Source organism: Muntiacus reevesi, chromosome 15 (assembly GCF_963930625.1).
Source record: "Muntiacus reevesi chromosome 15, mMunRee1.1, whole genome shotgun sequence".
Lineage (NCBI taxonomy): Eukaryota > Metazoa > Chordata > Mammalia > Artiodactyla > Cervidae > Muntiacus > Muntiacus reevesi.
In genome coordinates this window covers 21490992-21516507 of record NC_089263.1, presented here as the reverse complement: position 1 = coordinate 21516507, position 25516 = coordinate 21490992, and the positions used below count along the sequence as shown (strand labels likewise).

Sequence of the window (25516 nt, the reverse complement as noted above, 5' to 3'; positions counted from 1 at the left end):
GGCTGAGAGGGCTGGAAACCTCACACCACTGGGGAGGGTCAGATGGGGTGGCTTCTGTCAGAGACAGAGTCCTGTCTGGGCCCTCCTCTTTGGCTCACCAGCCCCTGATCCCACCCAGAGCTGGAGTTTTCCACAGAAGCTTTGAGGGTTACCCTCAGCTGCCTTGAATAACTTCTTCAATCTTTGGAGGACTCAGTTGCTAGGAAGGACAAAGGAAGGACGTTTCAAAGAAAAGAATTGAAAGAAGGGAGAATTCAGAAGAAAAATGAGAAGAAATGGTTAAAGTTCCATTCTTTGTGCCTCTGAGAACTAAAGAGACCTTGGTCTGTGCCTGCATCCAGGCGTGGCCACTGCTAATTCTTCCCAGATGGAAGAAAACGTCCTGTCATTGAAGAGGAGTGCCCTGTCACCCCGAGTCACCCGGTCTCCTCCAGCGGCGTTGGAGTCCCGCTCTGTGACTGTGACCTGCCATTGTCACAAAGACTTATCAAACAAGCCCTGAGATGCCTCCTTTGTTCCGAATGTTGCAAGTCAACTTCTCCCCTTTCTCATTGAAGGGAACAATTAACCACACACTGATAAATTACCATGAAGTGAGGCTGGCAGTCTGGACAAGTGGCAGTTAGCAAGCACAGAGGATCTTGGGCCCAACGGGTTCCCGAGGCATGTTGCTGAGGGGACAGCTGTGGCTGAATATTCCCAACTTCACGGAGCAACCACCCACAGGCCTGAAAGGGGAACTGATCATCAAACACTCTAACTAGCCTGGAAAAAGGAACTCCACTGTGGATGTTAGCGTTTAAGAACACTTCATACATACTTCTCTTTTTACTCCTCCAAAAGGAAAATAGATACCTTGATCTTCATGGCTACCATTATAAGGACCACTTCACACCAAAATCCAGAAAGTATTACAGGGACACTTTCCACTCTCTGTACAGGCTTTCCAAAATAACAGGAGCTGCGTACTCCCAAGGGTGAGCTGGAACGCTGTTCACCCACTGGAAAGGGTGTGATGCCTCAGCCCGCTGGAGAGTGTTGAAAAGGGACTTGCCTGTTCGACAACTAGAAAGCCTTCTGAAGAGATCAGAGGAAGGAGAACCAAGTGTAAGAACGAGCCAGTCATCCAAGTTTAGATGGTTCCTGGCATCTGACCTTGATACTTTTGGCTCCGTCTCATCCTGCCATGAAGGGGAGTAATCAGGTTGGAGCTGGCTGTGCTGTGATTGATCCATTATTCTTTGTTGAAAGAATAATTAACCAGAACTTCTGTCTGAAGTGACTAGTGGGGATTGCATGCCTTGTCCCTGTGAAGAAGCGCCTGGTGGGAGAAGGCCGGCGCTGGGAGCGATACCTCCCCTGCCAAGTGTCTCATATCCAGAGTGATAGGCTGGAAACCTCAACGTGCTGGGGAGGGTAGCTTCTAATTTTTTCCCAGGCAGGAGAAAGCATCCTGTCATTAAAGAGGAGTGCCCGTCTCCCTGGGTCACCCGGTCTCCTCCAGCAAGAGTTCTTACGGGAAGCCCAGGATGGTTTGAGGGTTACTGTCAGCTGCCTGGAGCACATTCTGTCACAAAGGGCAGTGATCCAGGATGGAGTTGCTAGCGCTCTGTAGTTGGTCCAGCTAAACCCTGACCCCCTAAGTGGCGTTTGCCTTTCAGTTATCGCTAATTCAAATTTGCATTCTTGACGCTTACTTCATTAACTCAGTGTCCTTGTAAGAATATTTCCTGATCTCCTACCTTTCTGATTTAAAAGACTCACTTTTCTTCCAGTGAAGGATGTTGACCATTCTTTTGATAGGTTTTAGTTAGAATGTTTGGTGGCTACAAGTAACAAAGAACTAATCACGATGCTTACTTATTCTTTTCATACGGAAAAGAAGTCCTGAGGCAAGAGGTTGCCAGCAGTACAGTGCTTCATGATTTGGGTGTAGGACTCTGTGTGTTTTGTTTCTTTGCTTATCCTTTTTCCTTATGATGACAAAATGGCTTCTCAAACTCTGTCCGTCACATCTGCATTTATGGCAAAAGGGAGGGGGCAGGAGGATGGTACCACAACAACGTCCCTGTAAACTCCTGTGGCAGATTTCGTTTGGGATCCCAATGTCAGTCTTGGGTCCCTGGACCACCCTCCCATACCCACTTTCAGGAGTAAAACAGAGGCAGGGAAATGAGTTATCATGATCAGCTTAGATCCGTTCTTATTCTCTACCATCTAGGAAATTTCTGTTCTAGACAAATCAAGATTCTCTTAAGCTAAAGGAAAAGAAGAAATGGATTTTGAATAAGCAAATAGGTGATGTCTGCTGCCATAGGGTCTTCAATGACCAGGGCCCCCCTCCCCCCAAAAACGAAATAAAACAATAATCTTTCACTTTCTATCATAATATGATGATTTTGATTAGAAAATTACTGCCACACATTTAAAAACCACAGAAAATGATCCTAATGAGTCAAGACATGAGAATTTGACATCTATTTAGAAATCTTTATAGTTTGAATATCCTTTGATCCATGGGTTTTATTTATAGGAATCTCTTCTAAGGAAATAATTGTAACTGCGTACAGAGAATTAGCTACAAGAATTTTCTTCATGGCATCATTTATAATACACCAGCCTAAATGTCCAGCTATAGAAATTAGTTAAATAAACTCCAGTATACCCTTCAGGGTAATATTGTACAGCAATTCAGATAATGTAATAAAAGATAATTGCATAGAAATATTGTCATATTAATATCAAAAGTAGCGATAAAAGCAGATGTGTTGGGTTGGCCAAAAAGTTCATTTGGATTTTCTGTAAGATGTTATGGAAAAACACAGACGAACCTTTTAGCCAACCCCATACAATATCATTCTGTTTTTTAAATATGTATGTAGTGGATGCATATGTACAGATAGAAAAAAGTAAAAAAAAAATTCACGTGGTTAGTGCATATCTCTGGATGATGCGACTCTATGTTTTTAAAAAATATTTTTCCTAAACTATACTTTCTAAATGTACAAGCATAGGTGCTTTTTCATAATAAGTGGGGAAATATTAGAAAGCTAAAGACTTGGAGAGAGGAGCTTTTTCACCAAAGGACAGTGAGACTACCTGTGTCCCAACAGTTGGAGGCTCTGAGTGGAAACCTTCTTCCATCCTTCTCCCAGGACTCCCTGAATTGCTTCCAGTGTTTCATGATGATAGATAATGCTAGGATTAACATCTTTGTATAGAAGACCTTTCTTTTTTTCATTCTCTCAATTATTTTTGTAAGATAGTTTCCCAAAAGTGATACCACTAAGTCGGTGGGTATAAATGTTTTTTCTCACTTATGATCAGTTGTTCCAAACTGCTTCTCCAAGGGGCTGTACAGTCACAACGTTGCCAGGAATACCTTGCCAGCACAGGGTATTATAATTGTATTTAGTGTTAGCTAATTTAGCAGGCCAAGAATGGTGCCCCATTATTTTGCTTTTGCATTTCCAACGAGGCTGAACAATCTTTTCTTTAAGTTGCATACTTATTATGTTTTTTTATTTGTGAGTTTTGCAGTTTATCTATTGGGATTTTCATATTTTCCTTTTCAATTTGTACAAACTCTTTCTATGCTAAAGATAATGGCCCTTTTTCTGTTGTACTAGTCTAGCGATAGATACTTTCCCCAGGCTGTAGTTTCCCTTCTGCATTACTTTCTTTCTTTTTATATACAAAAGCTTTAAATTGTTAGGCAGTCAAGTCTGTCACTTTGTGATTTTTCTTTTATTTCTTCCAGGTTTGGAAAATTACCCTCACACCCCTCAAGCAGAAGTTTGATGAACGTTCAACTCTGTTTGCATCCAGATTTTAAAAATATAAAACAACTTACCCCTTTAACTCATCATTAATTTATCATGCTACTGGTTTGTGTAAGGATTTAAATCCATTTCCCATCAGTTTACCAAAATTATTGCAATTATATTTTGAATAATTTTCCTCATTAATTTATGATTCCTCCTTTGTCATAGCTAATCTTTATATAAATTGTAGGGCCCATCCTGCCACTGTTTTTTATTTTTTTATTTTTTTTCCATTTATTTTTATTAGTTGGAGGCTAATTACTTTACAATGTTGTAGTGGTTTTTGCCACTGTTTTTTAAATGATTATTCAGGAACTTCCCTGGTGGTCCAGTGGTTAAGACTTTGCTCTCCCAATGTAAGGGGCACAGGCGTGATCCCTGGCCGGGGAGCTAAGATCCTACATGCCACATGGCACAGCTTTAAAAATATAATAAAAATAAATAAGTGATTATTTATTTACCTAAAATTTATCTGATAGGGCTTATCCTACTTCATGACATTTTGAGCTTATTTTCTGATAAAAATTCTTTTGATTATCATCCATTTGAATATAAAGTCCTCTACAGACCCAGAATTCCTTTGAAGACAGGAACTAAGTCCTTCTTAAGTATTTCAGTGTACCTAGAGATAGCTAGTTAATATTTTTGAATGAGTGAATTCACCCTTTTGTGGAGCTCTGTTAATAAAAATCTGGCTTTTTTTCCCCTCATGGCATGTGGGATCTTAGTTCCCCAATCAGGAATCAAATTCATGTCCCCTATGTTGGAAGCACAGAGTCTTAACCACTGGACCACCAGGGAAGTCCTAAGTTTGTGGTTTTAAGTCAAATCAAGGCCATGAGAAGCTGTGCTTGCCTTTGTTGAATGCCCATTGCAAAGCCCCAACTCTCATCCTCCAGGGATCCTTGGAGATTGCATTATTATTACCCATTTTTCACAGATGAAGAAAGCAAAGTACAGAGTGGTTCATTTGCCTGCATTTGAAAGAAGGATAAGGGTTAGAGCTGGGCATCTTAGCTAAGGTAGCAGTTAAGTAGGTAAATCACCGGACACTGGAGTGTCCAGCACTGGCGTCAAGTGGCCTGTGTTCAGTCCCAGTGTGACCTTGGCCAGTTATGAAACCTATCTGTGCTGCATTTGTATATTGACAGTAGTAAGAGGACCTCAGAGTGGCTGTGAGTGCATAGTACGACTGTGCATCCTGACTGCGAGAATACATGTACTGTTTTGCCCTTTTTGAGATGTTCTAGGCTGTTACTGTTCACAGGCATCCCTCAGAGATACTGTGGATTTGGTTCCAGACCACTGCAATGAAGCAGATACTGCGTTAAAAGCAAGTCACAAATTTTTTAGCTTCCCAGTGCACATAACAGTTTTATTTGCACTATACTGTAGTCTATTAAGTGTGCACTAGGATTATGTCCAAAATAATAATGTATATACCTTAAATACATAGTGGCTTCCCTCACAGCTCAGTTGGTAAAAAGTATTCGTATTTCAGCAATGCAGGAGACCCGGGTTCGATCTGTGAGTCGCGAAGATTCCCTGGAGGGGGAAATGGCAACCACTCCAGTATTCTTTCTGGGAGATCCCATAGACAGAGAAGCCTGGCAGGCTACAGTCCATGGGGTCGCAAGAGTTGGACATGACTTAGGGACTAAACCACCACCATACCTTAAATAAAAGCACTATATGGCTAGAAACTGCCAACCGTCATCTGAGCTTTCAGTGAATGTAGTAACAACAAAGATCAGTTATCACAGATCACCATGAAAGTTTGACATACTGTGGGAGTTACCAAAATGTGACGCAGAGGCACAAAGTGAGTAAATGCTGTTGGGAAAATGGTGCTGATAGACTTGCTCAGTGCAGGGTTGCTGCCAGCTTCAATTTGTAAGAAAGACGGTATCCGTGAAACACGATAAAGCGAGGTGTGCCGGTGTAGTAGCGCTGTCACCTCACGGTGACATCCTTTTGAGATGTTCTAGGCTGTTATGTTCATAGACATTCCTCAGAGATACTGTGGATTTGGTTCCAGACCACTGCAATGAAGCAGATATTGCATTAAAGCAAGTCACAAATTTTTTTAGCAATGATAGAGCTGTTGCCCAGGCCACTCACTCCGTTAGCATTTGATTTTCTGATCCTCAGGCCTTGTCTTTGCCTTAAAGGTTCGCATGACCTGCCTTGGAATTAAAGCTTTTATAATGTTCTTTTAAAGAGGAAGTGAGTACAATTCTATTTTAAGTACAGTTCTCTTTGCAAATGGAAAATCCAATTGATAAATGTTTAACAACTGTTGTGCAAGTCTCTGGCATTCGTGTAGGCACACGAAAGTAATGGATGTGTAGATGATCATGTAGAAATCAGATCTAGGCTCAAGTTCAGGTTTATTATTTACTAGCCATGTGACCATGGGCAAATATTAACCTCTCTAAGACTCTCTTTTCTTATGAGGAAACTATGAATAAGAATTCCTGTCCAAGAGAGGGTAACAAACAGGAGAATGTGTATGGAAAGTCATTAAATTTCTGGGACTTCCCTGGCAGTTCAGTGGTTAAGATTCCATATTTCTATTGCAGGGGGTACAGGTTAAATCTCTGGATGGGGAACCAAGATCCTGCACGCTGCAAGGCATGGCCAAAAAATAAATAAAACCTAATAAAAGAAGCCATTAGACTCCTTACTTTGTAAATGTGGCCCTGTTGAGGGTCTAGGGGAAGAGGGTGATAGTTATGCCCACCCAAGGCAAAACTGTGGGACACCTGGAGGGGCCAGCATGATGGGTGTCAGGGGACCGAGAGAGGACTGAGTCTCCAGGAGTTGAGCTGAGGGTCATCGCGACGGTCAGGGTCAGGTTGGAAGAGACAGAATGGAGGCCCCCAAGCTTCATCCAGAGGCCGCTTGTTTTATCAAAACCTGGCAGGGCTTTATTTACTCATTTGTTTGTCACTCTCTCCTGCTACCCAGGTCTGGCGCTCTCTCTGATGCTTACAGTGTTCATACCCCAGCACCCAGCTTAGGCCACAGTCCCATATTTGTTTGCTGAAGTCCTTTTGCTCAGACCATGTTTGTAGACTGAGTAAACATGACCCTGGTGATGACATTTCTAATCTAGTGTATAAGCAACTTCAAATAAGACCCCGAGAGAAAGAGACCCTGAAAGGTGCAAGAAGGGTCTGTAAAAAAACTAATGCCTTTGGTTTGGGAGCCTGGTGAAGTATTCCCATGCCTGTGGGTACCTCCAGTACCATGGTACCTCCCCAGGTCCTTAGGTTCGGTCATACTTTGACATGTTTTGGGGTTTTTTTCCCAAGACGGTGGAAATGTGCAAATCTAAAACCCAGAGCTCATTGATTCTCTTAACAAACTTACTTACACCTGCTTTCCACCTGGTCTCGTGGGAAGGTGCAAAGGGGAAAAGCATGGGCCTTGCCATCCAGGAACTCATGACTTGATACTTTTACTTACGGGGCCCCTAAAAGAAAGGGGGATGCTTCGTCCATCCCCTCTGGACCTCAGACCTTTTAAGCAACAGGTAATGTGGTTTTTCTCTGGTAGCTCTGGGTTGGTTAAATGAAGCCCTGTGTCAGTGGCTTTATTTACAGACCTGCAGGAGCAACGCCAGCCAGCGTTGCAAGGCTGACCTTTTCTGCTTCCGCCAGGTGCTTGGTTTACCAACAGCTGTCATCCGGCAGGATTTCCCAAAGCAGACTGCTGTTGTTGACCTTGTGAGACACTCAAGGGGCAGTCTATGCTCAGAAATCGAGTTCTTGGTGAAAGACATAGCATTGTCGGTGGCATTGGCACTGGCTGGCTTTTTCTTGCTACTCAGCAACCACGTTGGGCTCTCTTGCTGTGTGATGTCAGCATTAGCTATCACAGGCAGTTCTCTGTTCAGTGTATTTGCTAATTAAAATCAGTTGCTTTGTCAATGACAATAAAGCAGTGACTGACTGATATGATTGCTCTGGGATTTTAATAATTTTTTAATTTTAATAAAATATTAAAACATTCCTTTAAGCAGAGAGCATAGTAGAATGAACACCCACAGATGCATTACATAAATTTAATAGTGAACACTTTGCCACACTTCTTCATCTGTTATCAGGCTTTACTGGTAGCTCAGTTGATAAAGCATCCACCTGCAATGCAAGAGACCCCAGTTCAATTCCTGTGTCAGGAAGATCCCCTGGAGAAGGGATAGGCTACCCACTCAAGTATTCTTGGGTTCCCCTTGTGGCTCAGCTGGTAAAGAATCTGCCTGCAATGTGGGATACCTGGGTTTGGAACATCCCCTGGAGAAGAGAAATATTCTGGCCTAGAGAATTCCACGGACTATATAGTCCATGGAGTCATAAAGAGTCAGACGCGACTGAGTTACTTTCACTTTCACCTGTTTTTAATTGTTGTTGAAGTACTTTAAATTACAGACATAAAGACATTTCATGCCTAAATACTTCAGAGTGTATGTGTGTGCTCAGTCGCTTGGTTGTGTCCAACCCTTTACGATCCCATGGACTATAGCCTGCCAGGCCCCTCTGTCCATGGGATTTCCCAGGCAAGGATACTGGAGTGGATTGCTGTTTCCTTCTCCAAGGGATCTTCCCAACCCAGGGATCGAACCCACATCTCCCACATTGACAGGTGGATTCTTTACCACTGTGCCACTTGGGAAGCCCAAATCCTTCATTATTATCTCTAAATAATGGCATCTTCCAATAACCACAACATCAGCAGCACTTCTAACAAAACTAATAAAACAGTAAATCTTTGCTGTCATCTTATCCAGTCCATGTTCACATATCCCTTGTTGTTGCCCAGAAATCTTATAATTGGTCTGTTTAAAAGAGAACTCAGACTTCCCTGGTGGCCCAGTGGCTAAAGGCTCTGAGCTGCCAATGAAGGGGGCCTGAGTTTAATCCCTGGTGAGGGACCTAGATCCCACATGCTGCTGCTAAGACCTGGCGCAGCCAAATAAATAAACTTTTTTTTTTTAAAGAGGACTTAGTCCTAGGCTAACATGTTACATTTTGCATCTTAGGCTTTTAAAATCTAGACCGTTCCTTCCCCCCAGCTTTTTGGATGTTTTTGTTATTCATGCCATTGACTTGGATGAGTTCTTGTATCTTTCACGAGAGATTATGAAGTTTTGGGGGGATTCCTTTTGTGCAATAGCTAAATTTCTTTTGTTGCATTTGTACTAGGCACTCTTAACCAGAGGTGTGTGTTTTTAATATTTCACCATCAAATCTTGCTTCAGTATCTTAAAAACTCATTTAGATCTGACTGTGGCTTTTTTGTTGTTTTTTGTTGTTGTTGTTCAGGAAAAAGCATTTCTTATATTCACTTCTTTTAAATCTCAAATAAAATCTCTCTCCTGGATTTATACAGAATTTATAGACTTCAAATGAATGCAAAATAATAAAGGTGGGTTCTGAATATCAGCCATGTATAAGGTTAAGGATACCTCTAATAATTCTTCTTGATGTTCAGTTTGCAGAGAAATTCCAGGAAGTGAAAGAAGCTGCCAGACTAGCCAGAGACAAATCCCAGGAGAAAATTGAGACTTCGAGCAATCATTCCCAAGTAAGTAATTTGCCCGTAAAATAAATGAGTGTGATCAGTGATTGGGACTTTGTTCCTTGTCACTTTTGACAGGAAAGAGCAAATTTTCACAGTAGGGCATTTTGAAGGCTTTTCAACTATTAGCCTGTTCACAGTGAGAAAGATGTGAAATGTTTTTATGAGACTTGAATTTTTCAAGATGTGGTGATACATTTTGGATGGAAAACATTTGATGAGATAAGAGTTAATACATGTCCCTCATCTGGAATTCTCTCTGGTCATTGTTTAAATACCAATGCCAAGAGGACGTGTTTTCTTTCTGTGTTGGGAAGGGAGGTCTCCATGAAGCATGCTCATGGACCAATGCAGCTACCTGTGCCCGTGACAGAGAAAACTTGGTCGACGCCAGAGGCTCCCCGTCTGTTTCCCTATTATAACAAAGTCGGGTGGGAGGTGGTATTTCAACAGCTCTAGTTTAGTCAACGAAAATGTGGCTTTGCCAGGAACTGAGTCATCTGTCTACTGACAAGTGTGATCACTGACTAAAAGGGACCTATCTTAACCTGAAATAAAACTATCTGCCTTCCTGATGTCTAGGGTGGGGTATGCAGTATTAGGCAGAAGCCTTGACCTCGAGACAGAATTATGTGTAGAGAGACAGGGCAAGAGAGACATGAGGAGCAAGCATCTGGGGTTAGGAATAAAAATGATGTAAGTGAAAGCCAGGAGTCTACCAGCCTGGGGGAGAAGAGTGCGGTGGGAGAACCAGGGATGCACTTGGAGGGACTGTAAAGGACCCAGACTTCTTCATTAATGGATCCCTTCTTACCTAATTTTGTACTATTGGATAGTGAGAAGACACTTGAGGTGTTTTATGGCCACTGATCAGGAATTGACACGATGGTTGCATGTGGGTGGTGAGGAAGTCACGGAGCAGCCGAGGGCAGGAAGACTGGCGAGGAGGCTGTGGGATGGAGAATGGCCATGTCGGGATGGCCATGGATGGATTCTGGGGCAGAGATGAGAACCTGCCTCCTGGAAGAGAACCTGGAGGCACGGGCATCCTGAGTGGTCAAGGTCAACACCCTAGGCTTGGTCATCAGCCATAGCCGAACCTGGATCATATAAAAGATGCCCCCCCCCCCAAAAAAAAAAAGATGTCCCTGTGGAAATGAATGTGTGTTAGACTCCAAGCGAACAGGAACTTTCCTGAATCTTTATAAATAATCTGTAATATCATCTAAATGATACTGTTGATTTAGCATACTAATGTCTGTACTGAGTAATATCTGAGGCACTCTAAAATTGGGCACTTGAAGTGGTCCAGAGTCTGAGGAGTTTCTTTTTTTTTTTTAGAATGCTAAATTTTATTTCATTAGATAGAGGAAAATCTATCTTTTAATTAATTTTTTATTGGAATATAATTGATTTACAATGTTGTGTTACTTTCTGCTGTATAGCAAAGTGATTTAGTTGTGTATACATACACACACACACACACACAGAGTTAGATTCTTTACAGAGAACTGAATAGAATTCCCTGTGCTTTTCAGTAGGTTCTTGTGAAAGTCGCTCAATCATGCCTGACTCATTGCGACCTCATGGACTATACAATCCATGGAATTCTCCAGGCCAGAATACTGGAGTGGGTAGCCTTTCCCTTCTGCAGGGGATCTTTCAGACCCAGGGATTGAACCTAGATCTCCTGCGTTGCAGGCAGATTCTTTACCAGCTGAGCCACAAGGGCAGCCCAAGAATACTGGAGTGGGTAACCTATCCCTTCGCCAGGGGATCTTACTGACCCAGGAATCGAACTGGGGTCTCCTGCATTATGCTCTTACTAGCTATTTATTCTATATATACTAGTGTCTATATGTCAGTCCCAATCTTCTAATTTATCCCCCACCCCCACCCCTGGTAACCACAAGTGTGTTTTCCACCTCTGTGACTCAACTTCTGTTTTGCAAATAGGTTCATTTGCACTGTTACCTTAGATTCTACATATAAGCGATAACTTATGGTACAAAGTTTCTAATATACCATCTTTTTCTAAATGTCTTGTTATAGTGATATCTTTAATATCTGAATTTCTTTATATAAGGTTTTTGCTTCAATGTTTATTTTCGTCCCTAGAGTATTTTAAACCTAAAAAAGTCAAGTGTACAGAGAAGATGTTATTATATAGATATATATTAATTAAATATAAATGGCTTTTCTAAGCTTTAGTTTTTACTTACCCTCCCAGATATGGAGATCATTGTCCATTTTTCTTTTTATTATAAATCACACAGTTGCTTGGTCTTTTGAATTTCTTAGAGAAGGAGCAGTTTGGCCAAGTTTTCTACATACTTGAAGATTTTAAACAACCTAACTACAAAAACTTTTAATGTGTTTTTTCTGAATGTAAAAGCAATACATATTTATTGCAGAAATTTAAAATATGCCATACTATAAAGGAGGGAATAAAAATTACCTATATTCTTACCAAAGACATTTTGTTAATGTTTTAAACTGTTTCTTACTAATTTAGTTTTCCAGTATATTTTTGTATTATTCTTTTTCATCTTTGTTTTAAACTTATGTTTGTTGTAATTGTTTCCTTGTGTTTTTCAGATATCACTTTTCAAAACTATTTTAATGTCTAGATTGTATTCCAGTGTTTGTTTATATCAGAACTTATTCCACCAAACTCCTGTAATTTGGGACATCTATGTTATTTCTAATTTTTCATTAATATAAATAACACTGTGATAAGCCGTTCTTTGGTACTTTTTGTGCATTTGATGGTTTCTGCAGGATAAATTTTTTTTAACTTTTCATTTTATATTGGAGTGTCAGTTCAGTTCAGTCCCTCAGTTGTCTCTGAGTCTTTGCCACCCCATGGTCTACAGCACACCAGACTTCCCTGTCCATCACCAGCTCCCGGAGCCCATTCACACTCAGGTCCATCACATCAGTGAGGCCATCCAACCACCTCATCCTCTGTTGTCCCCTTCTCCCACCTTCAGTCTTTCCCAGTGCCAGGGTCTTTTCCAGTGAGTTGGCTCTTTGCATCAGGTGGCCAGAGTATTGGAGCTTCAGCTTCAGCGTCAGTATAGTTGACAACAATGCTGTGTTAGTTTCAGGTCTACAACGAAGTGATTCAGTTATACTTATACTGCAGGATAAATTCTTGAAATGGACCTATTGAACTAAGGGTAGGAGGTTTTGTGAGCTTTTGACGCATACTGCAAACATCCCTGCAGAAATGAACAATTCTGACTCCCACCAGGAGTGAGTGAGAGCAGTTTTTCCTCCCACACCCTCACCCACAGAGTTTTGTTGATTTGACAGAAGAAAAATGTATTTTATTGGTTTTTTTTTTTCATTTTGCATTTCTTTACTAGTAAGATTAAATTTTTTTGTTTATTGAGTCTGTATAATGTCAATTGCATATCATTTCCCTTTTTTATGTTCATTTCCAAGAACTTTATTTTTTAACATGGATAGTTTTGAATCTATACAATACTAGGCAAAATTATGTAACTGAACCCCATGGGCCCATAGGTCAGTTTTAACAATTAGGAATTTATGACCAATCATTGTGGCTCAGCTGGTAAATAATCTACCTGCAATGCGAGAGACCCGGGTTTGATCCCTGGGTTAGGAAGATCCCCTGGAGAAGGGAAAGGCTACCCATTCCAGTATTATGGCCTGGAGAATTCCATGGACTGTATAGTCCCTGGGGCCACAAAGAGTTGGACATGACTGAGCGACTTGCACTTCACTTCACATTTCATCTACACCCACCCTCTCCCTCCACCTTTGTTTTAAAGCCAATCCCAGACACAATTTCATCCAAAAATATTTCAGAGTGTAGCTCTAAGAGCTGAGAACTCTAAGAGTTTATTTTAAATATAAGTATTGGCATTTTGTTTTTCATATCCACTTCAAATATTTCCCCCACATTGTTGTTTACATTCTGATATAGTTTTTGGCATTTTTTTGTGATGCAGAAATTTAGCCAGAAATTCATTCCCTTCATGGTTCCTCCCTTTGCCTTTATGCTTCTTGGGAGACTAAATAAGGTCTTTCTAAGACCTTATCCGAGACCAGATGAGATTGAACTCCATGTGGTATGTCTTGTTACAGAAAGCATTACAGAATATTCATAACAATGCTAATAGTAATGGAGACAGCAGACACCCATATCTGATTCCTGGTAGTTTTTTTTTTTTTTTTTAATGATCTTTCTGTAGCCTTAGGATAAAAAGTTATCTCAGCTTCTTCTTGTCATTTGGTCGCTAAGTCGTGTCCGACTCCTTTGTGACCCCATGAACATAGACCGCCAGGCTTCTCTGTCCATGGGATTTCCCAGGCAAGAATACTAGAGTGGGTTGCCATTCCTTCTCCAAACTCAGTCACTGTTTCTTATTATAACCACCCCCACCCCCACTGCCTTTTTAATCTGTGGCTTCTGTCCTGTGTTATTTAAGGAAACCAGGTATCCTGACTTGTAGGTTTATCTATAAAGTTTGATTTAAAAAGTTTCTGCCTAAAGGCCCCAGATGCTGTCTTGTGAATAAAACACACAGACTTTTTGGACTCCACGTGGACTCTTCCAGGGCCAGTCTTGTTATTAGTCTTTGTGTTGCATGTTCTGGTTGGAGGCGTTGAGTCTCCCACACTCATAAACACACAGCTCCTGCCGCTGTCAGGACAAGTGATAAGGTGCGAAGGTAACCCCATCTTCCACTCAGGCATCCAGTGTCAATGGGACAGACGATGAGAAGGCCTCTTGTGCGGGTCCTGCCGATACACACCTCAAGTCCGAGAATGACAAGCTGAAGATCGCCCTGACCCAGAGGTGAGCATGTGCAAATCCAGGCGCTGTCGTCTCCAGAGTCAAGCACTCCCCTGCAGCCTCTCCCACTGGGCAGGGCTTCAGGAACTTGGGGGAGGAGACTGGCTTCTGTTCAGAATAGCCGGTCTTGTCTGCCGGCCAGAAGAAGACCAGCTGCCTTCGTGGCTGTTCCCTGTCCACATCAGCATGTGTGTGTGTGTGTGTGTGTGTGTGTGTGTGTGAAAGAGAAATGTGACCCTATGCTTTTTTTTTTCTTCAGCTGTACTGCATAGCATGTGGGATCTTAGTTCCCCAAGCAGGGATTGAACCTGGGCCTCTGCAATGCAAGTGTGGAGTTCTAACCACTGGACTGCCAGGAGGGTCCCTGTGCTTATGTTTCACTTTGTTTTGTTTTTTGAGAAGCCAAATTTATCATTTATTTGTATATGATAGACTGTCTTGAACATCCAAGAGAAACATATAGAAACCTTAAGAGACTATCTTTAAAATAATATAAAGTCTCACAAAAATCAGTAACTTTTCTATATGCAAACATCACATAGACTATATATTTGAAGAAGAGATTTCCTTGATAATGCCTATATGCTAAGTCTCTTCAGTCGTGTCCAACACTGTGACTTCATGGACTGTAGTCCACCAGGCTGCTCTGTCTCTAGGATTCTCCTGGCAAAAATACTGAGGTGGGTTGCCATTTCCTCCTCCAGGGGATCTTCCCTGACCCAGGGACCAAACACAAATCTCTTACGTCTCCTGCATTGGCAGAGGGGTTCTTTACCACTAGAGCTACCTGGGAAGCCCTTCCTTTATAGTATGAATTATTAAATATAATATGAACCATAAAATACATAGGAATAAACTTATAAAATGTACAGGATCTTTGTGAAGAAAATTCAAATAATTTTGAGGACCATACATGAATAATTTAACAAATATAAAAAAAATTCTATTGGAAAGGAGTAGGAAGCCTTAATATTTTAAAAAAGTATCAATTTCCCTTACATTGATATCTAAAGTTAATGCAGTCCCCATAATGATATCAGCAAGATTTTAATTTTTAATGACTACAGTAGCCTTGCTTGTGTTTTCGTATCTCGAGAATGTGGCCCCTTTCCCAGAGCCAGGCTGGACCTCATCATGTGCGCTGGCCCCATGAGCACCCTCAGGGTCACTGTCTTTGGGGTCATTCTGTTCTCTTGGCAGGGAACTCTGCCAGCTCCCCCAGCCCCCCTGTGGCTGCGTTCTTCAGAGCTGCCCTGTGTAAGAGCTCTGTCATATTAATCCCTCCGTTCTACACAGATAAGGAAACCGAGGCCCAAGTGGTACAGCCAGTCCTTGCCCAAGGTCACACAGCTGGTAGATTCTCCGCCGTCCCACACTGCCTGTCTATACTCAAGGCAGGAACCTTCAGGAATCCTCCCGGGGCAGCCAGTCGTGCTCCACAGCTGGAGCCGATGGGTTACCACCCGCTTCTGCCACCCAGTGGCCTGACCGGTGCTTGGAACTCAGTTCCCGTGACCTGACCTAGGAATTCCAGAAGGAATGTGAGATCCACAGACCCAGCACCTGCTTTGGACTGTGAGTTTTATCAGGTGCTTCAGAGGACAAAACTGTGACCAGTCTCTCTTAATCATCAGGCAATCGTGAGGACTGTTTTTGGTTGTTTAAGTCACAGTGGACTGCCTGGTTGAAAACGTTTCACCCCTAAAAATAAATGTATTTTTTTAATTCCAGTTTAATGGACAAGTGAATTACAGGAATGAGTGTGAAGTCATTTCCCTAAATCAGGTCAAATTCTCACTCGTCAACTCTGAAATTAATCACATGATAGTATCTGCTGTGTTTTCAGTCTGTGGTGTTTGAAACCAAAAGTATGTATTTTCCAGTCACATTCCTAGGACCTTGAGGTGAATGAAAGATAATGCAGATTATTAAAATACAGTTGCATTTACTTAAAAAAATTTTTTTTAAAGAAGACTTTAGATAGAGAGCTTTCCTTAGCCAAGCAGTATAGATTAGAATCCAGGAACTTTTTTTTTCTTAGTGGCTAAGTCTGATGCGTTGGGTTTTTTAAAAATTAATTTTTATTGGCATATTCGATCCCTGCGTTGAGAAGATCACCTGGAGGAGGGCATGGCAACCCACTCCAGTATTCTTGCCTGGAGAACCCCCATAGACAGAGGAGCCTGGTGGGTTACAGTCCATAGGGTTACAAAGGATAAGACACAGCTGAGCGACTAAGCGCATAATTGCTTTACAATGTTGTGGTAATTTCTACTGTACAGCAAAGTGAATCAGTTCTACCCTTCCTTTTTAGATTTCCTTCCCATTTAGGTCACAGTAGCTATACAGAAGGTTCTCATTAGTTATCTGTTTTATACATAGTAGTGTGTATATGTCCCAATCTCCCAGTCCATCCCGCTCCCAACCTCCTCACTTGGTGTCCATATGTTTGCTCTCTGCATCAGTGACTTTGTTTCTATTCTGTAAATAAGTTCACCTCTACCATCTTTCTAGATTCCATGAATAAGTGATATTATGAGATACTTGTTTTTCCTCTTTCTGACTTATTTCACTCTGTATGACAGACTCTAGGTCCGTCCTCATTCCTGCAAATGGCACTATTTTGCTCCTTTTTATGACTGAGTAGTATTCCATTGCATCTATGTATCACGTCGTTTTTATCCATCCCTCCATTGGTGGACATTTAGGTCACTTCCATGTCCTGGCTATTGTAAATAGTGCTGCAGTGAACATTGGGCTCCAGAGCAAGGAAACAAAGGGAAGTGTTGAATGGGAACAGCAGCTTGAGGGGAACCTAACTGCAGTTTGTTTTTGAAAACTTCCCTCATCACAGAGGATCAGAGATTATCATGTGGTTTGGTGATAACATGGAGGCATCCCTCAGACCTGAGGTGACATGGGGTTGGCCAGGACTCCCTCACACACACTGTGGTTGGAACCCCACAGGGATTCCCAGCCCTGTCCCCTCTGTCCTCTAGTCCTCAGCTGGATCCAGGCTGTCTGTTTAAACCTGGGGTCATTGGGCTCCAGAGAGTGGGGCGTCAGGAGCTTGTTGGAAAGATCCACAGCTTTCATGAGAGTCTCAGGGGGCCTGGGCTCCACCCCAGCACTTCAGAACCTTTATCCCTGAGACTCATTTCAGGAAGGAGCTAGACATGGGGCAAGAGGGACCCCTCCTGTGGCCAGGAGTCAGTAGGGAGCAGGCAGGGGGGTCTCTACCAGTGTGTGGCTTCATTCATAGTTTTTTTTTTAATTGAACTAGAGTTGATTTACAATGTTGTGTTAATTTCTGCCATATAACAAAGTGACTCAGTTATACATATATGTATATAGTTCTTTTTAATATTCTTTTCTATTATGGTTTATCCCAGGATGTTGAATATAGTTCAAGGGTTCCCTTCTCTCCAGAGTTCCCTGTGCTATATAGGTGGACCTTGCTGTCTATCCATTCTGTATGTAATAGTTTGCATCTTACTAACCCCACACTCTCAGTCCATCTCTCCCCCAGCCCCCTCCCCCCTGGCAATCACAAGTCTGCTATCTACATCTGTGAGTCTGTTTCTGTTTTGGAGATAGGTTCATTTGTGTCATAGTTTAGATTCCATATATAAGTGATGTTATATGATATTTGCCTTTCTTTTTCTAACTCACTTCACTTAGCATGAGAATCTCTAGTTGCATCCATATTGCAGCCAGTAGCATTATTTCGTTCTTTTTTATGGGTCAGTTCATTCTTAGTTTCATCTCTTCCTTCTCTGAGAATTCTGTCCTTTCTGAAGTGATGCCTTGAGAAAAATCACCCAGCAGGGCAAATTGGTGCCCCTTTAGTGGGGCAAATATGTTCCCACTAAAGAGAAGCTCCAGGCCTGCGGGACCCGTGGTCCTTGTGGCCAGGCCACGGAGGGAGAGGATGTGGCCTTGAGGGCTGGGCTGAGGGGGTGGCTGGCAGTGGGGTGGATGGCACCTACCACCCCGGTCACCGCCTGGCCCCTGCCCCACAGTGCCGCCAACGTGAAGAAGTGGGAGATTGAGCTGCAGACCCTGAGAGAAAGCAACGCGCGGCTGACCTCGGCGCTGCAGGAGTCAGCGGCCAGCGTGGAGCAGTGGAAGCGCCAGTTCTCACTGTGCAGAGACGAGAACGACCGGCTCCGGAACAAGGTGGGCTCAGCTGAGACCCCAACCCACAGGGGGTGGGAGGCCAGCATGGGACGGGGCAGCCGGGGCCTTCCTTCCACTCCTTCCCCCCATCCCTCCACCTCCCACCTGCTTTCATAAGGGGAGTGTAGCCACGCACAGAAGTGACTTAATCCTTCTATTGAACCAAGTCTCATAGTTTGTGTTGCCAAAGGGAAGAGGAATCAATGGGAGACAGCAGCTTTGTCTCTCAAAGAGCACCCTCCCATGTGCACTGCAGGTTGGCCTTTCGTGGGCAGCCTCCTTTTGGTATTTTCTGTTGGTTCAGTGACCTTCCAGAGGGTGAGAGAAGAAAACAGACTGGGGAAATGGTGAGGTGTGATTGCTCAGAAACCCTGCTCTGTGCAGACCACTATTTCTGAAAACATGAATTAGGAAGCGGGAACAGGAAGTGTGAGATGGGGACGGGGTGCCCACTGCCCTCATGTGCCCTCCACCCTCCTACCTTGACATCCGAGCATCTTGACTTTTTTTCAGGATTTACCCGTGCCATTCTCTGTAATCAGTCCCTCACACTCTGATGTTGGGCTGAATTGATATGGAGGTTTGGGGGCCCCCAGTTGAGGTCCCGGGGTTGCCATGCTGTTTTGCTGGTCAGCACTTTCCCCACAGTTGGTGACCATGGTCTGCTTTGCAGATTTCAGGGTCTGCACCACATTGAGACGGGGACTTGCCCCCCTCACCCCCGTTTGTAACCCCCCACACTGTTCTGGGCGGATCCCCTGGAGACCGCTTGCCTTCCATGTCTCACTTAGTACAGATGGCACGTGAAACTGCCTCGTGTCCTTTTTTCACCAAGTGCTGATGGTGAGGGGCGCAGGCCAAGTGCTGACTCTGCACCTTCCCTCCTGGGCTGGGCTCATCTGCCTGGCAGAGGGATCGATCGCCCTCTTTTCCCAAGCCAAGAGCTGAGTTTTCTTGCTTCACATCTGAGTGTAAGAACCAAAAGGCTATGTTGGGGGGTGAGGGTGATGGTGTGTGGAGGAAGTGCCTGCTATGTAACTTGCTCGCTGCATGGGAAACCCTGGGAACTTGACTTCCAGGGTGGGATGTGGATGTTGGGGGACCTCCGACAGCCCCCAAGGCTGGGGGTGCAGATCCTGAGGGTTGCTGCAGTCATCTCTGAGAACGGTCCTCAAGGTGACCACCCAGTGCCCTTCACCCTGAGGACTGCCACTGTCCACTAGCAGGGACGCCATTGACCTGGCGCTTTTGTGTTACTTGGTTCCACTCCTGCCGTCCACTCTGGCCCCTGGGAATTGTCCAGTATCAGACAGCAATGCCAAGGTTGTCAGACCTGTACATCCCTTCCAGGGGGTCAAGCTGGAGAAGGAGAGAAAGAGGCACTCTGAGGAAGTGCCAGGTCAGCCAGCAACTGTCATCTGTCCAGGAAGAGGCCCACAGGCCAGGACCCTTCTGCATGCATCAGTGGGGAAAGGTCATCTTGATTTAAAAGCGTTGGAAATGTCATTGAGTCCCACAGAGCTGCTCGATTCTCTACCCTGCTGGCTTCAGCTCTGGAGATGCTACAGAATCATTCAGGGCACAATTAAAATAATGTGAACATCATTCTGGGGAGAAGCAGACAGATTCATGGGACATCTGGCCCCTACTTGTGACAGATCCTTAAAAGCAAATCTAGAACTACTGTCCCGTGGCTACAAGAGAAAACCAGAATCCTGGAGCATCCTGAAGCCAGGTTGTGTGACTTCCATGGCTTCACTGGTATTAAGTGAGGCGCCCTATGCCAGTATGAGCAAATAGCCTGGGGCAGCCCCATAGAGTTCATTTGTAGCCACAAGGAGCCTGGGGCAGCCCCATAGAGTTCATTTGTAGCCACAAGGAAACATTTGTAAGTGGGTTAATTTAGGGTTTATTTTAAAAGAGCTGTGGCAATCCCTTGTTTAATGATTAAAGTTAACCCCATGGACTGCAGCCTGCCAGGCTTCTCTGTCCTTGGAATTCTCCAGGCAAGAATACTGGAGTTGGTAGCCATTCCCTTCTCCGGAGGATCTTCCCAACCCAGAGATCAAATCCAGGTCTCCTGCATTGCAGGCGGATTCTCTACCATCTGAGCCACCAGAGAAGCCCAAAGTAAACTGGCACCCCTGCTTTAACATGTGATATTTATTATTAAAGATTGACGAGCTGGAAGAGCAGTGCAGCGAGATCAACAGAGAGAAGGAGAAGAATACCCAGTTGAAGAGAAGGATTGAGGAGCTAGAATCAGAACTCCGAGAAAAGGAGACGGTGAGTGGCAGAGCTCCGAGCCGTGCTGCTCATGTCCCCTGGGCCTCGGCGGGTGATCACCCAGGGACACGGCACGTGGCTGTGGGACATGTGATCAGCCCTGGCAGCTGCCCAGACAGCAGCACAGAGACAGAGCCAGGAGCCACACCAAGGCACAAAGAGCCCAGAGCAAAGGCCTGACCATTACCCTGTGCAGCCTCCTTGTGTTTATTACATAGAGTCAGGCTCTCAGATCCCAGAGGAGTTGGACATTTTCAAATGCTCTTGAAAACTTTCATAGATGGTCCCTCATCAGAAGTTGAGTTCTGCTGTCAAATTAACACAGCAAGAACCCCCAGTCACACCGTCATTTATCTCCTGGGGGACAGGACAGCTAAGTACAGTGACTCCCCTCTGTCCGAACGAGTCTCATTCCGAGAGCCTGTTCAAAAGTCCAGTTTGTTCCTAAGTCCAACAAAGTTAGCCTTGGTACCCAACTAACACAATCGGCTACGTAGTACTGTGCTGTAATAGGTTTATCATACTTTTCACACAAATAATACATAAAAGGCAAACCCAAAAAATAAAACATCTTTAATCTTGCAGTTTAGTACCTTGAAAAGTACAGTAGTGTCAGCTACCTCACCACTGCTTTTACACTTGCTTCTGGACATCCTGGACTTGAAAAAGATTATATACTACTGTCCTCCGTACAGTCCTGTGTAGTAAAGTACACAAAAGCTCAACCATGTGTAGAGGATGCTTGCATGTGACAATGTACACCAGGCACATGAACTAATGTATGCAACTGGACAGGCGAATGAACATTCTCATCTTTGTAAGTTTGCAGCTCGAAGTTTCGTATGGAGGGGACTCACTGTCCACAGAGGCTGGAGACTGTGGGCAAGTTACCAGTCTTCTCTCAGCCTCAGTTTCCCTACAAAAACAGGAATCAAACTTCTCTTTTCATGGTGGCATGCAGGCTTCATGCTTTAATTCACGGGACATACTCAGCCTCTAGAATTACCTGATGTGTTTTAGGTATAACATCATCACCATTATTTACATGGACAGCACAGGTTCCAAAAGCCACTTCCATGACTGTGCATACACGTTTAGGGATTTTCAAGAATACATTTTATCTGACATGCTCTCACATGCTTCTTCAAACTTCTGTCTCCTGTAGGAGTTGACAGACCTCCGAAAACAAAGTGAAATCATACCTCAGCTCATGTCAGAGTGTGAATACGTCTCTGAGAAGTTAGAGGTAAGAGCAGGGAGCACATGCACTTTGACTCAGGCGCGAAGGCATCCGTCATGTTACCCGTTTCTCGGAGGCCTCTCCCATTCTCACCTCGCTTGGTGAAGAAGAGTGACTTCAGATTCCTAAACAGTCAGCGTAACTGCTTGCTGGATGCCTGCTCTGCCCCCGGGTTTTCCACTTAACACAAAGGTGTCGTGTGCGAAACTGTAGTGCAGGTGGCTGTTTCCTGCCAGCAGAAGTCCCTGCAGACCCGCAGAAGGGCGAGGAGGGAGCAGGGGACAGAGGGAGGGCTAAGGGAGAGCCTCAGACCAGGGACTGTTCCACTGCCCCAGCCAGTGACCTTGGATGTGACCTTGGGCAGGCATGCCCCTTCCTGGCCTCAATTTCTGGTCCACAGAAGGAGTGTTTTCAGGTCCTCTCTCACCTCCGAGGGTCTCTTCACTTCCAGAGCACTTTGTTCAGGTACACAGCCTCAGTATTAGTAACTGGTTCCTATAACACATATTTAGAAGGCCTCGTTTTATCCCCACAAGATGGAAGCTCTTGTTTGCTATGAAGAATGCTCACGTAAGGACTCACAGCAGTCCCGCCATTGGAAGCTTGAATGTCTCCATGGCAACACCACAGGACAGACGGCGCACAGACCCACCATCCCTGCGTCTGGCACGGCCAGTCCTCCCTCACAGACAGCCAGCGGCTGGCCTGGGGCCAAGGAGGCCTCGCCTTCTCAGTGGAGACAAGTCACTCTCCCATTCATGCTGTTTCTCCCCCAGAATGGACCCCAAAGGGGGCCCTGCCGACAACCCTGGGCCTGGGGCTGAAAAGTCCATGGGCTGGGATGTCAGATTTCCTCTGCCAGGCACTTTATAAAAGCATCGCTTGGCACCAGGCTGCTTTGGGCAGAATTCCGAGTTCTGCGTTCTCTGTGGGCATCGTTTTAAGATGAGATCTCTGCTGGCAAACAGCAGGAAGGAGGGGCACACACCTGATGTCCAGGGTTGGGGAGGGCACTTGACACCTCCAGAGAGGCAGGCCCACCCGCGGGGACTGACTGACTGACTGTCACAGGTCTCAGTGGGCTCCTCCTGCTTTGTTCCCAGACCCTTCTTCCTGTCTCCTCTTTTTTAAAAAAAAAATTATGTGTTTGTTTTTGGCTGCGCTGGGTCTTCATTATTGTGCTGGGTCTTTCTCTAGCTGTCGCGAGCAGGGGCTACACTTTGTTGTGGTTCGTGGGCCCCTCACTGCAGTGGCTTCTCTTGCTGCGGAGCATGTGGGCTTCACTAGTTGCAGCTCCCGGGCTTTAGAGCAAAGGCTCAGTTGCTCGGAGGCCTGTGGGATCTTCCCAGACCTGGGATCGAACCTGCGTCCCCTGCATTGGCAGGACTCTCCTCCACTGTATCAGCAGTCCGTCCTCTCTCCTTCCGCTGCAGGCGGCAGAGAGAGACAACCAGAACCTGGAGGACAAAGTGCAGTCCCTGAAGACGGACATCGAGGAGAGCAAGTACCGACAGCGCCACCTGAAGGTGGAGCTGAAGAGCTTCTTGGAGGTGCTGGACGGCAAGATTGACGACCTCCACGACTTCCGCCGGGGCCTCTCCAAGCTGGGTGCCGACAACTAGGTCCCGCGTGAGTCCCCAGGGCGTGTGTGACCCGCAGTAGTGCTAGGACATCCTCCCGTTCGCGTGGCTTCTGTCAATGCAGGCGCGGTCTGTCGTGTTTCCAAACCAGGGGTGCCGTCCACCCTCTCCTCTCCAGAATAGAAATCCCCCCTCGCTTCTTCTCTGGCCTCGCGAGGTCGTGGATGACTGGACGATTCTGACTCAGGAATCCAGAACTAGGTCTACCTTAAACGTTTACGCAGTTAGGGCAGGGATGTTTATATCTTCTTTAAGGGCTGTTGCAACCATATGAACTGGAAAAAAAAAATAGTATTTTCTAATCCAAATAGGAATAGTTTTTCCACCTCCTTTTTGTTTTGTTTTGTTTTGAGTAGAGTTCGGAGTATTCGAGTGTCCACCAGGCTCTAGTGGCTATAGTAACTTCCCTCTCAGCTAATATATAGAGATGCTTTCAAACAATGACTTAGTAGATACTTGTCCTGAGAGGAGACAAGTGTCTCGTGGGGGTGTTTCCTGACTGGGGAATCACCTACATCCACTCAGCCCACTTCCACAGGCCCTCCAGTTTATAAGGTTGCAACAACGTTCCTTTTCTTGGTTTTAATTTCTGAACAGGATACTGTGCTGTGGGGACAGCACACAGTGAGGGTGCCTAGCACAAAGTAGGTGCTTAATAAATATTTGTTCAATTAAACGTATACACAGAATTTAGTGTTTTAATCAACGCCCACCCCCCTCCTGCCAAAGCCCCTGTTGGAAAGTCTCCCGTCCTGGTGCACTGGGTCATTCTTTATCAGCCATGAATGTGACTTTGTGAGCAGACTCGTGGATTGGCTCAGCTGGCCCTGGGGCTGGGAAGGTGGCGGTGGAAGCAGCAGGAAGTGGTCTGAGCCCCAACCCCCAACCCCACAGGGGCCCATCCTGGTTCTCTGTCGGGGTAGGGGTGGGGGGCACCTCTAACACTGCAACCACTCTTCCTCTCCAAGCGTGAGGTCTGGGGATTCCAGGACTGCCGACTGTCCCTGGTAGAGGGGCTGCCCAGGGCTTGGGATTTAGGATAGGATCCTCTGTTGGGTTTACATAATTGAAAAAGAAATCACATGGGATCACACAGGCCCATGAGGGAGAGTGGGCTCTAAGTGACCAAACCTCGGCCTTAGAGGAGTTCTGCCAAAGTCTGCTTCCTGCGTCCATCTGTTCCTGGGAAGGAAGGGACCAGAGCCGTAAGCCTCTCCTCTCTCACCGAGTTTCTTAGTGGAGCAAGTAAGTGGGCATCTCATTTGCCCTGTGCATGACACAATTGTCTGAACTTGCCTGACTGTAGGCATTTCTAAATGCCTTTGATGGAGGGGGAGGGCTTGGTGCCTCCATACCTGCTTTGAGAACCGCTGTGAGAACTTCTCCCTCTAGAAAGGTTTTCTCACATGTTAGAATTTATCCCTGCTGAATGTAGATAAGCAATACAATAGCCTGAGGATGTGGGCAGGGGACACAAGGATAAGACTGCCCACGTCCTACTGTTCTTTGTGTCGCTGAGACATCTCCCAGAGCGAGGAGGTCTGGTTTGGGATGGGGAAAGATGGGAGGCTGGTGGTCTGGAGCACTGGGCCATGCCGGGGAGACCTACAAGCAGAGTGGGCGGCTTTGGTGAGGTCCACTGGGCCGGAGGCAGCCCTCCTGATGGGCGGTGGGGCTGCTGGCCACCCCCCTCCCTGGTGCTCCAGACAGCTCTCAGGACAATGGTGACCTGGAGAGCTAGACTGGTCCTGGGTCAGCCCCGTGGCCCAGCATCAGACTAAAGGGTGTTCTTCTCAGGTCAAGCGAATCCACCTGTCAGAAGGTGGGGCAAGTTTGCTGTCCAGGAGCAGCGGACACCAGGATTCCGAAACCTCAGCTTGGGTCATCTGACGCCCACCACCCCTGTCTGTGAGGCGGTTTATTCATCTAGAAGGAG

General features: G+C 45.0%; 1 protein-coding gene across 2 annotated transcripts in view; it reads left to right on the top strand.

Moving 5' to 3' along the window:
• Positions 1-24269, top strand: part of HOMER2 (homer scaffold protein 2) — a 126097-nt gene extending 101828 nt beyond the window's left edge. For both annotated transcript variants that reach the window (XM_065906038.1, XM_065906037.1), the window contains exons 4-9: positions 9321-9413; positions 14132-14238; positions 18258-18414; positions 20590-20700; positions 21866-21946; positions 23374-24269. In XM_065906038.1, the coding sequence (XP_065762110.1) occupies positions 9321-9413; positions 14132-14238; positions 18258-18414; positions 20590-20700; positions 21866-21946; positions 23374-23562 (738 nt within the window). In that variant the 3' untranslated portion in view covers positions 23563-24269. The remainder of the gene's footprint in view (positions 1-9320; positions 9414-14131; positions 14239-18257; positions 18415-20589; positions 20701-21865; positions 21947-23373) is intronic.
• Positions 24270-25516: the final 1247 nt, after the last annotated feature.